Genomic DNA, 15,579 nt, shown 5'->3' on the forward strand with positions numbered 1-15,579 from the left:
GTCTGTACAGGTCCCCAGTGGTCTCTGGGCCTGCCTTCCAGCTCTGTGAGGAACAGGAGCTGAGCAACTGCCTACAGTCACCACGCAAAAGGTGTCCAGGGGATTCTAGCCTGGATAGGAAAACTGGCTTGGCTGAGTGGACTGTCCCAGGGTGAGCATCTGGGAATGAGCATATGGGGATGGCAGACTTCCACACACCCTGGAAGCTGGAGGGGAAGGAGGCACCCAGGACAGAAGGTGAGGTTGCCCCAGGTCAACAACTTCCAGATGAGATCCACCTTGAGTCATGATCCTCAGATGCCAAGCCACAGGAACCTCATCACCCACCTCATCATCCAAACTGGAACTTGATGGAAATCATTCCAAAACTATGTGTTGGTGGGGTTGTCTTCTTAATACTTGGAAGGAGGACTTAATACTTATCCCACTGAAATCATGTTACCTACACCTAGCAAAACATACATCAAAGAAAAACTTCTAACTGGGTATATCACACGCCCACTGTACTAACACACTGGAGAACCCCCAACAACAGGAGGCCCCAGGAGAATCCCTGACCCACAGGGACTTCAGGTCAAGACCACACCCACCATCCTTTCAAGGTGGAGACAGTGCCCGTAGGAACCAAACTGATGTATAATAAAACTCATCATTTATTTATCTTCTCCCTACAGCATTTCAGCCAGTGAATGGCAGAATTTTGCAGGAATGAGAATTAGAGGTGTAGAGGGTTTTGAGATGAGGGGTGGGTCGGGTTTCACTACTCAAGGACCCTAAGACAGGTTTTTGGAAGAAGTGTGTGTGTGTGTGTGTGTGTGTGTGTACGTAGGACCACACTCAGCCACTCCCATGGGCAAGTATGACATATGACTTCTCCTCTCTTCTTGCCCCCTGGCCTCCTTAACCTGGAAGTCACCTTGCTGGCTCATGGGATTCCTTGATACTTCTGCAATCCAGCTTCTCCGCTCCAACAGGCTGTCCCTGCCCAGCTGAGCTGGCCCACTCAGGGTTCCCTCACAGTGCTATGGGCCTCCACTGGCCCCCTCTGTACAGCCCATCCTCTCCAATCTTTCTTTCCAGAGTGAAATCTACCAATGCTTACTCTTTGGCTGGCCACATGAGACACAGACAGACATACAGACATACACTTCTTTCTGTTTGCCTTGGCTCACCATTGTTCAATGCCTGGAAGCCTTATCTTCTCCCTTGGGAACCTCCACTCAGTCTTTACAACTGTCATCTCCTCCAGGAAGCCATCCCTGCTCTTCTTCCCAGGCTGGATCAGAGCCCAGGCATCTGAGCATACACAGCTCATTCATAGTCCCCCCCAACATTTAAAAGATGACCTGGTTAGGTGTCTGCCTCGCCCACTGCGTTGGGAGCTCTGGGCAAGGGCTGTGGTGGGAGCCTCTCCCCCTGGTGCGTGGCGGGAGTCCTGGGGCCCCTCCGCGGACAGCAGGGCCCGGGGACGTTCCCAGGCTTGCTGGAGGAGCAGCTTTCGAACGAGGCTCTGCCAGGTCCCAGACCCCAGGACGCTCAGCTCTCTCCTCGAAATCTTGGGGGTGCCACATGGAGCCCAGTCCCTTTCAGGCACGAGCCCACAACAGCTTAACGCTCTCTTTGGTGGTGGCCGGCCCGAGGCAGGCACCGGAGGCGGAGGGAGCCCTGTTCCGCTATGGCCGCGAGGCGCGGGCTCTTCGCCCGGGCTCGCACATGAAAGCTCCGTGCAGGGTCGGAGTCTGAGCCCGCCGGCCGCTTGGAAGGCTCCTCACGTCCAGGCGCCGCGGTCACGGCTGCGCCGGTTTCCGGCCATGAATTGGGCTTCAGAGTCCGAGCCTCCTGCCCGACTCCCGGCTAAGCACGCTGCCCACGGAGCGGGGGATGGGAGCCCGCCGAGGTCCGCGCGGCCAGCCAGGGTTCGAGCCCGCGGCCCGGGCTCTGCTCTGAGATGCTCGCGGCGGCGGGCCCCCTCTGGCTCCCCAGGTGTCCCGGGGCCTGGCCCGGCGCCCCGCCCCGGTCTCTCTTCTTGCTCCCCAGGTCCCACTCCACGAGGAACGGTCTGTTTCGGCCGGGGACATGACCCGAGACGCGCGGCTGCTGAGGTCGCCAGGGCGCTTTGGGAGCCCCTCGAGGGCAGTTAGCGGCCGGCCCTCCTCCGTTCTCCCGCCCCTGGAGAACCGGAGAAGGAGGCCCGGACCGCCAGGGCTCGGCGCGCCGCAGCCCAGGCCGGTCCCCGCAGCTGTGACGGTCTCTGAGCGTCCCCCGTGCCGGGAGTGTGGAGCACCCGGCGCCCCCTCCGAGCCGCGAGCGGGCGAGCGCCGCGCGGCGAGGCTGAGGCTCCGCAGTCACGTGGTAGAGAGGAGGGCGGAGGGGAGGGAGGCGGGCAGGGAGGGGAGGGGGAGCGGAGCCGAGGGGGAGGGGGAGGGGAGGGGGCGTCCTCCGCAGTTCGCTCCTCGCCGGGGCTCAGACACACAGCCAGCCCAGAGCCGCCACGCCGGCCCGGCCGCCGCCGCCACCGCCTCAGCCTCCCCCGAAGCCGCTCTAGCCGCGGGAAGCGCCGCTGCCACCGCCGCGGGCCGCCCCCGCCGCGCCGGCCTGGGCTCAAGCTGCCAGCACCGCCGCAGCCGCCACCGGAGCCGGAGCGGGAGCCCGACCGCGCTGGGCTGGGCTGGGCTGGGCTGGGGCGGGCGCAGGGCGCAGGGGCGGGCACGCGGGGGAAGACGCACGGGCGGGCTCGGCTCTCCCGGGGAGCGGCCCGGGACTGCACCGGGACCAGCGCCTCCCCGCTTCGCGCTGCCCTCGGCCTCGCCCCGGGCCCGGGCGGATGAGCCGCGCGCCCGGGGGACATGGAAGCGCTGACGCTGTGGCTTCTCCCCTGGATATGCCAGTGCGTGTCGGTGCGGGCCGACTCCATCATCCACATCGGTGAGCGCGGCTGGCTGCCGGGCCGAGGCTGGGCGGGGGCCCCAACGGGGCAGGGGGTGCGCGGCTTCCAAACTTGGCGTTTCCCTGGGCCGAGGGGCTCGGCGGGCGGTGCTCCCCGGAAGGGCCGCGCCGCGCCGCCCGGCGGAGGAGCTGTGCACTGGCCGCGCCGCGCTCCCGCTGGCTGCTTGCCGCTCCCCGGGGCTCCGATCTCCGCGCCGGGCCCCGCGGCCTCTGCCGACACTTAGGGCCGACGCTTCGGGGAACACCGGGATGGACGCGCGTCGAGACCCGCGCCCTTAGCGGGGCCGTTGGCGGGTCGGGAGGGCCCTTCTGCGCAGCTCAGAGCAGCGGGGGGCAGGGGGAGGCACGGCGGGGGGCTCGCCAAGTTGGCAGGGCAAGATCAAAGAGGCCGGACCGGAACCGTGTGTGAATGTGTGTGGGTGCGTGTTGTCAGCGTGTGTCGCTGTGTGCGCCTGGCACGGTGTCGGTGTTACTGTGAGAGGGTGTTGGGGTGTGTGGGGCCATCTGAGCGTGTGTTGGTGCGTGCACGACTGTCTGTCAGCCTGTTAGAGTGGACACAGTGTCTGCCTGCTTCTCCAGTGTGTGTCTGTGTAGCCCTCGGTGTATGTGTGACTGCGTGTGTATCTGGTTGTGGCGACTGCATCCCCATCCTGGACAGTCCCAGAGTTTTGCGTGGTCCAAGTCTTGGGGGCCCAGACGGTCTGGGTGGTGGGAACCAAGGGAAGAAGCGTGGGCAGCGGGGGGTAGGGGGATGCTGAGCGGGAAGAGATGGATAGAGAGAGAGAACCGGGAGAGAAGATGAGAGCGCAGAGGAGGTGGGGGCACGCCGAGGGGGAGTGGGCGCGCCGAGGGGGAGTGGATGCGAGTTGGGAGCAACACGGGAGGAATCTCGGGAAGTTAGGCCGAGTTGGGGGGCTGACAGCGGTCGCTTTGGGGGAGTCCCTCCGCAGTCGTCTTTCCGGAAGTTGGGAAAGACCAGCGAGCACAGGGAAACTGGGGGTTGGGAGGTGTTGAAGGCGAGGAATACGGGACGGGGGGGAGGGTGGGTGGTGGAGTGGGGTGGTGAGGACTAGGCCTGGGCTCGGAGAGCTACGATTCCCCCTCAGGGGCCCGTGACCAAACCTGCTTCCCGCCCTGGAGGGGTGCGGGTCTCGCGGTCAGCATTGCGGCGCCGGCTCCCGGTGTAGTGAGGAATCCGGGCCTCCCTCCTCCTACCCAGCCCCCAGCTTGAGGGATCACTCGGCCTAGCTCCGGGACCTCAGGGACCCTCGGGGCTTGGTGAAGCGGGATGTGGGTGGCTGACTCCAGAGCTGTCCAGGTTGCAGGACTAGGCTCGGGCTGGTCGCACTGATCTCGGCTGGAAGCGCAGGGTCCGCGGAAGCTGTGCTAGGCGCACAAAGCGCCAGCCGGAGGGCGCCCTGGAGGAGCTGTCCGCGGTTCTAGAAAGCCCTTCAAGAGCAGCTTCTTCTGGGACCTCCAGCTCCGCTAGATCTGAACGTGGAGGCGCCTAGGACACAGTCCCCTTCCCCCACTCCCCTCGACAGACATACAGGAAATGGGAGTGGGGAAGGATGGAGAGTAGGAGGCTGAGCTCAGGGCGCCGGGCCGGGCAGCGTCACAGTCATCCAAGCTGCAGGCCATCCGAAGCCCCTGCCTAAGGAAGACCCCTCTGCGCAGGAAAGCCAACTGTAGACCTGCTTCGCTCAGCTCCACTCAGCAGGGGACGTGCATGGAGAAAGGACCCATCATTCTGTCCTGGGATTTGGGTGGGGGACACCACCCTCCCGGGGAACTTCCTGGCTCCTGGGATGGGATTTATGGAACCATGTCAAGGCATTTGGGCGCTGCCTGGGGCCACCCCAGCTTGGCTTAGTCCCTTGTGTGGGGCATGGCTAGGACATGTGGTGCCTTGGTTGTGAGACACGTGTGTGACCTGGTGGCAGCCTGTGGGGTGTGCATGTGTAACTCATGTCAACTGTGTGCACGTGTGCGCTGAGGGCTGGTGGGGGGAGGGGAACATATTCCTGTGCGGGTGGAGACGGGAGAGCCTTAATCTACCCCGCCAAGCTGAAATCCCAGCTCAGACTTCCCACCACCTGGCAGTCATCGGTCTGCGAGTGCCTGGACCCTCGGGCCAGGGGAAGCGGGGAGAGGGTACTTGTCCAGGTCCGGTCTTGATCCCTTCTCTCCTCCAGGTGCCATCTTCGAGGAGAACGCGGCCAAGGACGACAGGGTGTTCCAGTTGGCGGTATCCGACCTGAGCCTCAACGATGACATCCTGCAGAGCGAGAAGATCACCTACTCCATCAAGGTCATCGAGGCCAACAACCCGTTCCAAGCTGTGCAGGAAGGTGAGTGACCGCTGTGCCCAGGGCCCACTGGGACACGGCCTGCGAGGCGTCGCAGCAGTGGGCACCGGCGGGGTTGGGACGAGCTTTGGCTGCGCAGGGCACCCTCTGTTCCTCGGCAGCCGCGGTGCCACGCGCGGTGGCGCGCCTTCCCCGGCCCACCTAGGCAGCGGCGCCGGGACTGCTCTGCGCTGCGGGCCGGCACGGAGAGCCTGCGAGCGCGGGGAGCTGGGCTTCTTGCGGGTTGCGTGGCGCCTTTCGGGCTGTGTGGGCGCAGGTGTGCGCCCAGCGCGGGCTGCGCAGGCGTGCGTGGCTCGGGGCCGTCTTTGTTTCTTCGTGTTTGGGGGTGGGCGTGTCTGCGTACCGGGTACCTGTGTCGGGCGCACCTCCCCTGATCTCAGTGGGCCGGTGTTTTCCTCGCTTCGAGGTGAGGAGCGCCCAGCGGCTGGAGCCGGACCTGTCTCCTTCTCCCGGGCATAACCTGGTAGGCGCGGCGTTTCGCGCCCCGCGGCCCCCAGAGCCTCAGCCCCGCGCTTCTCTGCCGCGCTCCTCCACCAGGTTTGGAGGAGCCGGTTTCTCTCTCGCTGTCCGCGCCGCGGGCGGAGGCGCCGCCGCCTGGGCCGGAGGTGGGCGCTGTTCGCCCAGGAAAGGAGCGGAGCTGGGCCAGTCCGGCTGCGGGGAAATCCTAGCCTGCGCTGGGGCCGCCCTTGTCCACAGCCACTGCCCACGGTCGGGCCCCGTGGCAGGCGCCACAGGTGCGAGGCAGGGCGTTCACGACAGCAACCCCCTCTGCTTTCCCTCCTCTCTGCTAGTCCCTCCCCTTCAACCTTTCAGCTCGGGAACCCCTGTTCCTTCTCCAAGCCTCCAGATTCCTGGTTAAGGCCTAAGGCTCCGCCTCTGACACTTACCCAGCTTAAGTCCCTTCTCCTTCCCTCTGCCTTGCTCCACGCAACCATGGGGACTCTGGGGCCAGCGCCCCTCAGTGCTGAGGCAAGTTAGTGGCGCAGGATGCAGGGATTCCTTGCTGGAGGAACTGGTAGAGAAGTGTAGAGGGAGCAGTGGGTGTAGTGGGAGGTGGGCTGGCTAAGAGCTCCTGGCCGGTGCTTTCTCCTCAAGCACGTTGAGCCCAGAGTCCTCCTGCTGCTTTGGTACACATGGGTTGCTAGTCTCCCTGGTGCCTGCAAGGACAGGATACCTCGATGATGGCTCTGGCCTGGGTCTGGGGGGTCAGAGCTGGTGTTGGGGAGGTCGTTTTGTTGGAAGGAGGAATTCTGGGGGTCTCCTATTCTTGGGTGCAGCAAAGGAAGGAAAGGGGCCAGCTCTGAGGGCAGGGACCGGGGACTACTTCTGGGGACTGAAGGTCCAAGGATTTCTTGAGGTGGTTTTACAAACCGGGAGTCCCAAGTGTTTTCTTTTAGGGGAGGTGAGGCTAACACTGCCTATTATGGGAGCTGCTGCTTCCAGCTGTGACAGATGTCCATTGTCAGATGTCTGTTGAGGTACAGGGAAGAGGAATTCCTGCCCTTCTTTGGTGTCTGGTCATGTCCCACCAGCAGTCTCTGTCTCCAGACGCCCCCTGCCTCTGGACTTCTTTTCAGTGTGCCCTTATCACAGCTCCTTGCAGGTGCTTGGGGTGGGCTCCAGCCAGGGGAGGGCAGGGCCTTCTTAGCGGAAGGAACCCTAAATGGGGTGGGAACCTGGGGTGACAAGCTACAACTTTCATAGTGCCACCTGTTCCCTTGACACTGGCTCCACAAACCCCATCTCTGTTGACATTCATTCTTCGTGCTCGGGAGCTGAAGCCACAGTTTGGAAGCACATATTTTCTGGACCCAGGAGCTCACAGTGTGGTGGGGACCCTGCCTGTGTTCCATGTCTGGTGACACACCTCTGTTGGCTCCCCTCTGCAGTGTTGAGTATCCAAGCTCATTCATTTTGCCCCTGAATGATGCCCGTCCACTCCCATCAGCAGTTCCCCAGGGACTAAACATGATGCTCTTGCACAAGGTTGCTACCTTATGCAGGTAACACACAAGGATGAACCGGCCAGCTGGTTCCTGTGACACCTGGAGTACAGGGTCTGAAGAGGTCATCTCCATTAAAAGGAGAAGCTGTCACACAGCTTTAACAGATTTTGCCATTGGGTGTGAAAATCCTACTGTTGTAGATGTGCTGATTTATTTTTTTAAGAGGAGCCCCAAATCTGGACCTTAATGTAAATTTTGATTTAAAGCTATTGCCAACTAATAAAATAATGTAAACAACACAGTACAAGCCAAACAAAACATAGCTATGGGTGATTCAACCTGTAAGCGCCCCAAAGCAACTTTGTCCTGGGGACAAAGGTTCCACCCAGGGGCCTTTTCTGGGTCTTGGTTTCTCTGTTTGTATAGTTGGAAAAATGTGTCAGGCTCTAAGGATGGCAGACTGACACAGTCTCTGTGGGGTGTGAGAGTGAGTGTTTCTGCATGTCTGGAACTAGGGAGTTAGATTCTTGGTTGACAGTTGTCTAGGGAGAGAGACACTGGCCAGGTATTGTTGGTGGGCTGCCTGCTGCCCAGAGAGTTTGTGCTGGTGAAAGCTGGCATGTACTTTCATTTTATGAGTCTGGTGGACTGAAATCCATTGTTATCTTGTGACCTTGCATAGCCCTTGGTTGCCTACAAGGGATGGGAGGAGCCTGCCCTGGAAGGCCTCTGTGAGGGGCAGAGCAGTGCTCAGCAGCCTCCTTTTCCCTTGCCTGGGGCTCTGCTGCAGGTGCTCAGCTCTCTGGATGTCCTCCCTTGGATGTACTCTGTGGGGTGCTTTTCCATCACTGGGCTTGATCCCTGCTTGATGAATGCCTTATATCTCACTGCTGGGCCTGGACATCCATTGCAGCAGGACATGGGTTGTCGATACAGGCTGAGTAGGAAAGAAAAAGACTTTTAGTAGGGGAGTGGTCAGGGATGGAGAGCCAAGGCGGATGGGGGCTTGGTCTCCATCATTGACTGGACAAGCCCACAGTGACCTCTCAGTGGAGTGGTGCTGTCACTGTTTTGGTCTGAGAGGCAGTGCCATGCAGTGATAAGAGCTTGGTGGAGCATAAAGAGTTTCAGTTCCCATCTTGCTTGTCTTCACTCACCGTGTGACCCTGGAGCCCTGCTCTGAGCTTCTGTTTCCAGATCTGTTCAAAGGGAATAATCATAGGATTTGCCTCATGGGATTGTGAGGATTAAATGAGATGAGACATGTGTAAATCATCTACATAAGGCCTGCGGTGGGTGTTCTGTAAACAGTAATTCCCTTTCCATTCCTTGACCCAACTGTGAATCCATCTCAGCTTCTCCTGAGGCCGTTGATATTTTCAGCTACATTATTTTTTTAAGCTAGTGAATTCCTTGAGAGAGGACCTAAACTGACCTTTTCATTTTTAGCTCTTACTTTTTTCCCTGATTATAAAAGAAATGCATTGCTGCAATGAGCATGTATTAATATAAAAATATAAAAAAGAAAAAGGGCAATGTGTGCTTATTATATAAAATGTGGAAGGTACAGGAAAGTGTCAAGAGGCAGAACAAAATCGCTCTGAATTGCACTAGTGTTATTTCCTTCTAGTCTTCCCCCCACCATTGTATTTTATAAATTTTGAGAGCTCCCATTCTGTTCAGTTTTATATCCTGTTTTTTTTTTTTTCCCATTTAACATCATTGGCCTTTTCTGAAATCACTATGAACTATTTGTAAACATTACTTTTAGTAACTGCATACATTTCTCAATATTCAAAACTTTTTTTTTTAAAAAGGGAACTATTTATGCTGAGATATGCAGAATCAAATATTCCTGAACAAAACAAGAAACTCGGCCTGGATATGTTGGTCCTAAGATTTATACTTACAATTTCTTCAGGATGACTTTTAACAAGCTCCTTACAAGCACTGCCTTTTAGGACATTTGGTCAATTTATGGAAAAGAATGGATCACACAATAAAATATCCATTTGATAAGGATTGAAAGTTAGCAAATAACTCAGAAAGGACATTTAAATCTCTAAAATGTTGCATCTTAGATTTAGTTGGCAAAGTCCATATTAACAAATAGTGTGAAAATTTGTCTTCTAGATACTAAAGGAGATCCTAATTTGTTAAATAAAAAAAAAATTTCAGATTGTTGTAAAGTGCTTGCTCAAGTAGGAGGTTATATAAATGCATATAATTTATATAAAAGAACTGGCTGAGCACGAGTCTTCTCATTTCCCAGCATTACTTTTTACTGTGAGTAAAAGACGTGAGTTATTGGATATGCTGTAGATATACCTGTCGCAGTGTGGAAGGATAACCGTTTAGGAAAGAGGCAGAAAAAAGGAATGCATGCAAGTGAGGCAATATTCCTTTTAGTTATCATAAGCACAAAAGGATTCTAGGAAGACATAAAAATTACCAAGAATAGCTTGTGGTTCACAGAATGAAACAATGAAATAAAATAAAAATGAAACACAGAGAGCTTGTTGGTGCCCATCTGGAGGCCTTGCTCAGTTTATATCCGTTACCTCCTAGGTGGTCACCCTGCCCCTCACTGGCCACACTGGTATCTAGACATTCTGCTAGAGGCTCCCCATCCCTAGCTCTGATGGCTTCCGGCATCTTCCTTGGCTTCCATTCAGAATTATAGAGAATTGTAGGTCCCATCGAGGCCACGCTCTTGCAGTCCTGCTGGCAGCCTCACCAGACACCGTCAGAGGCTCTCTGAGTGTGATGTCCGTGTCTTCCTAAAGATGCCTGTAGACTCCTTATTCCCATCCTCTCAGCTGTGTTAGTTTTCTTGTGGTGCTGAAACAAATTTTACCTCAAATTTAGTTGGTTAGATCAACACACATTTATTCTCTTGCAGTTCTGCAGGTCAGAAGCCTAACATGGGTCTCGCTGGGCTAAAATCTGGGTCCTTCTGGAGGCTGGAGGAGAGATTTGTTTCCTGGCCTTCTCCAGCTTCCAAAGACTGCTGGATTCCTCAGCCCCTGGCCCTTTCCTCCATTTTCAAGGCCAGCAATGGCGGGTCAAGGCCTTCTCACATCCTCTCATGCTGACCTGGCCTCTGTCATCGCATCTCCTTCTCTGACTCTTCTGCTTGGCCCCTCTTTCAAGGACCTTTGTGGTTATATTGGGCCCATCTGGATAATCCCAGATAATCTCCCTATTATTTATTTATTTTTTTTTTTTAGACGGAGTCTCTCTCTGTCACCCAGGCTGGAGTGCAGTGGCGTGATCTCGGCTTACTGCAAGCTCTGCCTCCCGGATTCACACTATTCTCCCGCCTCAGCCTCCCGAGTAGCTGGGACTACAGGCACCCGCCACCATGCCCTGCTAATTTTTTGTATTTTTAGTAGAGACAGGGTTTCACTGTGTTAGCCAGGATGGTCTCGATCTCCTGACCTCATGATTCGCCCACCTCGGGCTCCCGAAGTGCTGGGATTACAGGTGTGAGCCACCGCGCCCAGCCCTCCCTATTTTAAGGATAGCTGGTTTGCAAGCTTAAATGCTGTCTGCTACCTGTGCCATGTAGCCTAATATATTCACAGATCCGGGCATTAGGATGTAGACATCTTTGAGGGCCATTATTCTGCTACCACGTTGGCACACCTGTCTGTGCCCAATGTGCGTTGTCCACCCCCACTTTCCTTCCACCCTGATAACTTTTGCATGCTTGACTGCACTCTTGCTTACTGCGGGGCATCCTCTTGTCTTTGCTGGGCCTGCTATAGTCACTTGGGATGGATGGCTATGTTTCCTTTCTGTTTCTACAAAGCTCACCCTGGAAGCATCACACTGTAAGCCTGTGGAGCCTCTACAGACTTGCCTGTGTTCTCCAATGACATGTCGGCTTCTTTTCGTGGGCTTGGCTTCTGCTTGTGCATAAGGAAGTTCCTGGAGGAAACTGCTGTTTGAATAGTCAGACTGTAAGTTGGTGCTGCCGCTTGGACCCAGGGCCTCTTTTCTGCCTGGGCAGGTTGTTCTTCAGAACCTCACCGTCTAGGCCCATGCCTACCTACAGCCCAAGGGAGGGCCCTCGTTAAGTCAATCTTGCTTTGCTGCCCGGGGTCCCACAGAGAGCTGCTGTTCCTGGTCCCCTCAAGGGCTACTGCCAGTGATAACAGCTGTGGATGAGGCTGCAGGCATTGATAGTCTGGAGTTAGGCGTTGGGTCACCTCTCTGGATTCCCCACAAGCCCGTGGTCACTCACGGTGTCAGGGTGCTGAACTCACAGGCGTCATGGTTCTCCTTCATTCTGGAGTCACTCCTGTGCAGGTGCACAGACAGGCATGTGCAACAAACACACACATGCATGCATATACTCAGGCGCACACACATCCACCTGTACTCAAGAGCACACACACGTGCACATATGCATGAGGTCACACACACTTTCTTATTTTATAGACTACACTCCGGCACCACCCACTTCCTCAAATTTTGGGTTCAAGAGGCTCACTTCATTCCTTATTGCCATGGCTTAGCCCTCTAGATTGGGAGGTTGGACTTAACTGGCAGTGAGCGATGGACACCTCACGCCAGGCGTGTGGGAGAGGCCACAGGTCATACTGCCTCTGAGCTGCTGCTGTTCCTAGTCCTGGGCTGGCCTGTGACAGCCCCTTCCTCTGGGATACTGTCCTCTCTGACAGGCATTGGGCCCGGGAAGGCAGCTGGGTCTGTGTCCAACATCTCAGCTAGGCTCTCTGAGCCCTTCCTCCCAGCCCGGAAACAGCCAGTTTCCTGGCCAATGGCCATGGTTGAGAAAGAAGAACCCAGAGTTCCCCTTCTGGACCTGAGGTGTGGGCAGGGTGGACTGGAGGGGATGAGGTGGCCCCTTCTGTTTCTAGGTCTAGGACATGAGTCCTTTGACAATTTTCCTGCTGGAGCCATTTCTCCAGGTTTCTCTTGGGGGCCAGCTAAGGCTGTCCCTCAGCACTCACAGTCACCTCTTGTAATGGCAGACAGACTTTCTTTCCCAATTCTTGTAGCTGCCAGGTTGAAATCCTCTAGCTTTGCCCTCACAGCAGCTGTCTTCCCTCTTCACTGAGCCTTCTACTGCCCAGGAAATGCTGTCGCCTAACAACTCAGAGCATCCCTTCTGCCCTGCCTCTTCCCAGATAATTTCTAACCCATTCCATCCCTGGATGTGATTCTTTTTACACTTGGTTACCCATGGCCGTGCCTGTGGGTCTCCACCCTTTGGTTTTGTTCTGTGTTTCCCATTGTATGAGTCAGGGGAGACTAAGTTATGCTGCAGTAACAGACAATCCAAAACTCCCAGCAGCTTGCATGATACAGTATTTCCTGCTCCTGCTGTGTGTCCATTGCCAGTCAGTGGGGAGCTTGGCCCCTCATGGTCACTTCACTTGGTTGTTGCCAGTTGCTGTGCCAGAGGGAAAGAGAGCTCTGGGGGGCTCAGCCTGGATGTGCTCACATCACTTCTGCTTATGAATCGTTGGCCGCAACCAGCCATGTGGCCACAGCCAGTCACAAGGGATCCAGGAAGCACAGCCCTACTATGTGCCTGGAAGCAGAGAGAACTGGAAACAACCGGTGAGCAACAGAATTACCTCTTTCCCATTCATGTCTAAACAGCCCTCCTATTTCCTTGGTGATTCATTAAAATAATAGCAACAAACAAAAAGCAAAAAACAATTTTAGGTATGGGATGCTAGTTGGGCAGAATCTGTGGCTCCCATTGATTCCCCACTGTGTACTCAGCAACTTGTCCCTCCTCTGCAGACCTCTGGGCAGCCCTTCCATGTGCTGGGAAGTTAGGAAGCCTGGGTCCCCAGCCCAGGCTGGGGTTGCACCTCTGCTTTTCTCCATGTCTGCCAATCTTGTGTTCTGTAAACTAGTGCCTGGACAAGCCCAGCTCTCAGGACCATTGAGCTAGTCATGAGGTAAAGATTGGGTTCTCTGCCCAGCCACCAACAGGACCAGCACCCATGACCTCCCCCTGTCCCCGCAGCTGGACTTTGGCAAGTCTGCACTTTCCACGGCTTCAGCCCTGTGGCCCTGTCCCTCATATAGACTCCCACGCCTTGCCCCTGCTGCCCCACGAAGCAGCAGCCCTCTCCTGCTAATGGCAGTGGGCTAGGGCAGAGACCACGCATCTCTCTGCCATTGCTGGCCTGTGACAGCCCCTTTCTCTGGGGTGCTGCCCTCTCTGACAGGCATTGGGCCCAGGAAGGCAGCTGGGTCTGTGTCCAACAACTCAGCTAGACTCTCTGAGCCCTTCCTCCCAGCCTGTAAACAGCCAGTTTCCTGGCAGATGGCCACGGTTGAAGAAAGGAGAACCCAGAGTTCCCCTTTCTGGGCCTGAGGTGTGGGCAGGGTGGTCTGGAGGGTATGAGATGCCCCTTCTGTTTCTAGGTCCAAGCTGCGGGCAGTGTAGGTTACCAGTGGGTGAGGTGGGGGGTGTTAGCTGGGGGCCTAGGGTGGTCCTGAGCCCAGGCTGCCCCTCCTCCTCCACCCAGGTGTGGGACATGTGGCCCTGATGGCCCCATCTTTACAGTTTTCCCTCACACTCGTCCCTCGACAGACCCTAGATGAGGCAGCCGGGCTCGGAGACTGCATCTCCACCTGGCCCACCCCGGTCCCCCACTGTGCTCAGCCTGGCCCTTCCCCATGCCTCCACTGGAGCATCCGTGGGGTGTCCAGGAGCTGAAGGGGCGGGAGTGTGGTGGCTGTCTCACACAGACTGGGGCTCCCACCCCTGCTCTGCTTTCTGACTCTGGGTGGGCAACCTCGGTTTCCCTGACTGTAAAATGGAATAGAAGACAGCTGAGAGGATCAGTTGAGGAAATGCACTAGAATAGCCCAGCCCAGGGTTAGCACAGGGCAGTGGCTGGGTGAAGAGGTGGAGGTGGCTGTGATCTTACTAGCCTGAGTGGTCTGTGGTGAAGACTTGTCCTCCTCTCACTTCCTGCTCTGGCCTGGGCAGTGTGAGCATGTTCCCACAGCCTTGGCCCCACTTAGGGCGGGGGAGATGTGCAGCTTGGAGTTGAGCCCCAGCCATTCTGGGTGTCTCAGGAGAGCAAGGAAGGAGGTTAGTGTTGATGACATGGCTCATATGGAGGCTGCTCAGAGCCATCTGTACAGGCTGGGGCTCTGGGAACCTGTGGCCTGTCACGGCACAGTATTTCCATCTTGCTGTGGCCTTGTCTGCTCTGAGTGCATGGAGTGGCCGCCAGAATCCCACTGGCCTGCCCCTGCCTCCCGAGGACCTGGCCATAGGGCAGGCCTACCTTGCTCTATTTGGTGGAAAGGGGTCAGGCAGGTGTGGGTTCAGTTCCCAAATCTGACTGATTATCTGTGTGGTCTTGAACAGATTGCATTCCCTCTCTGACCCTCAGTCTCAACATCTGCGAAATGGGCCTGCCTTGGGGTTGTGGTGGTGGATCTAGAGAGGACGTATAGCCAGCAGGAGGGAGGCTGTGGTGATCAACAGTCCACCATGGTGCCCGAGAGAGGGGTGCTTAGCTCCTTGGGGCTCATTCTCCCATCGAGGGCATGGGTGCCGGCACATAGTATGCTCAGCAGGCATTCGTTCTTGTTGTGTCCTGGCCACCATGTTTTCCATCCTCCTGGGACCCTGCCAAGGTACACAACACCTCTTGGTCTCTGGGTCCTGTCTGGGTACTAGCAACCCCCAGGTCAGGGCTGAGACACCGGCCTTGCTGCCTGGAGCTCTGGGCCCAGCCCACCCATGGTCTGGCTCTGCTGTGGCCTGTGCCCCTATAAATTGGGTCCTGGCCTGGCCTGGAAGGCCGTCTCCTTTCTCTCTGTCCCCCATGGTGCTCTTCCTTCTCAGTCCAAGGTGGAGACTTGAGGTCCTGCTATGGCTCCGCTCCTGGCCTGGGGCCGTGGGCCTTCTTCTGCCTTTCCATCTGAGTGCCCAGAGGTGTGGTGAGCAATGGAGTGGCCCCACTCTGGCCTCTGGTCTGGGCTCTGGGCTCAAAGCTCTGAGACCTGACCTGAGCTCTGGGCTGAGTCCACCTCCCAACAGTGCCCCATCTCCAGTGGCCAGTGTCAGATGCTGAGGTGGCCTTGATTCGGCTGGGCTCTAGGGCTCCTGACCCCTTCCCTGCCATGGCTGTAACATCCAATGCTGGTCCTCCTCTGTCCCAGGAGGCTTCCAGGGTACCTGCCCTCACTCACCTCTCCCACAGGGCTCTCATAACTAAAACAACCCCGTGGGCCGCCCCCAAGGCCTGCAGTTTGCCAGCCTGGGCCTGGAGAGCTGAGGGTGGGTCTCTCCTTATCACAGAACCCCA

At 56.9% G+C, this 15,579-nt stretch overlaps 1 protein-coding gene across 5 annotated transcripts in view; it reads left to right on the forward strand.

Moving 5' to 3' along the window:
- The first annotated feature begins 2,443 nt into the window (after positions 1-2,443).
- The window catches only part of GRID1 (glutamate ionotropic receptor delta type subunit 1), a 791,530-nt gene continuing 778,394 nt past the window's right edge, over positions 2,444-15,579 (forward strand). For 3 of the 5 annotated variants that reach the window (XM_063669881.1, XM_054435978.2, XM_063669882.1), the window contains exons 1-2: positions 2,634-2,925; positions 5,142-5,297. In XM_063669881.1, the coding sequence (XP_063525951.1) occupies positions 2,847-2,925; positions 5,142-5,297 (235 nt within the window). In that variant the 5' untranslated portion in view covers positions 2,634-2,846. Of the gene's footprint in view, positions 2,926-5,141; positions 5,298-15,579 lie in introns of all 5 variants that reach the window. The other 2 variants (XM_054435979.2, XM_054435980.2) reach the window with 2 other exon arrangements.

The sequence above is a fragment of the Pongo pygmaeus genome, chromosome 8, assembly GCF_028885625.2.
Source record: "Pongo pygmaeus isolate AG05252 chromosome 8, NHGRI_mPonPyg2-v2.0_pri, whole genome shotgun sequence".
NCBI lineage: Eukaryota > Metazoa > Chordata > Mammalia > Primates > Hominidae > Pongo > Pongo pygmaeus.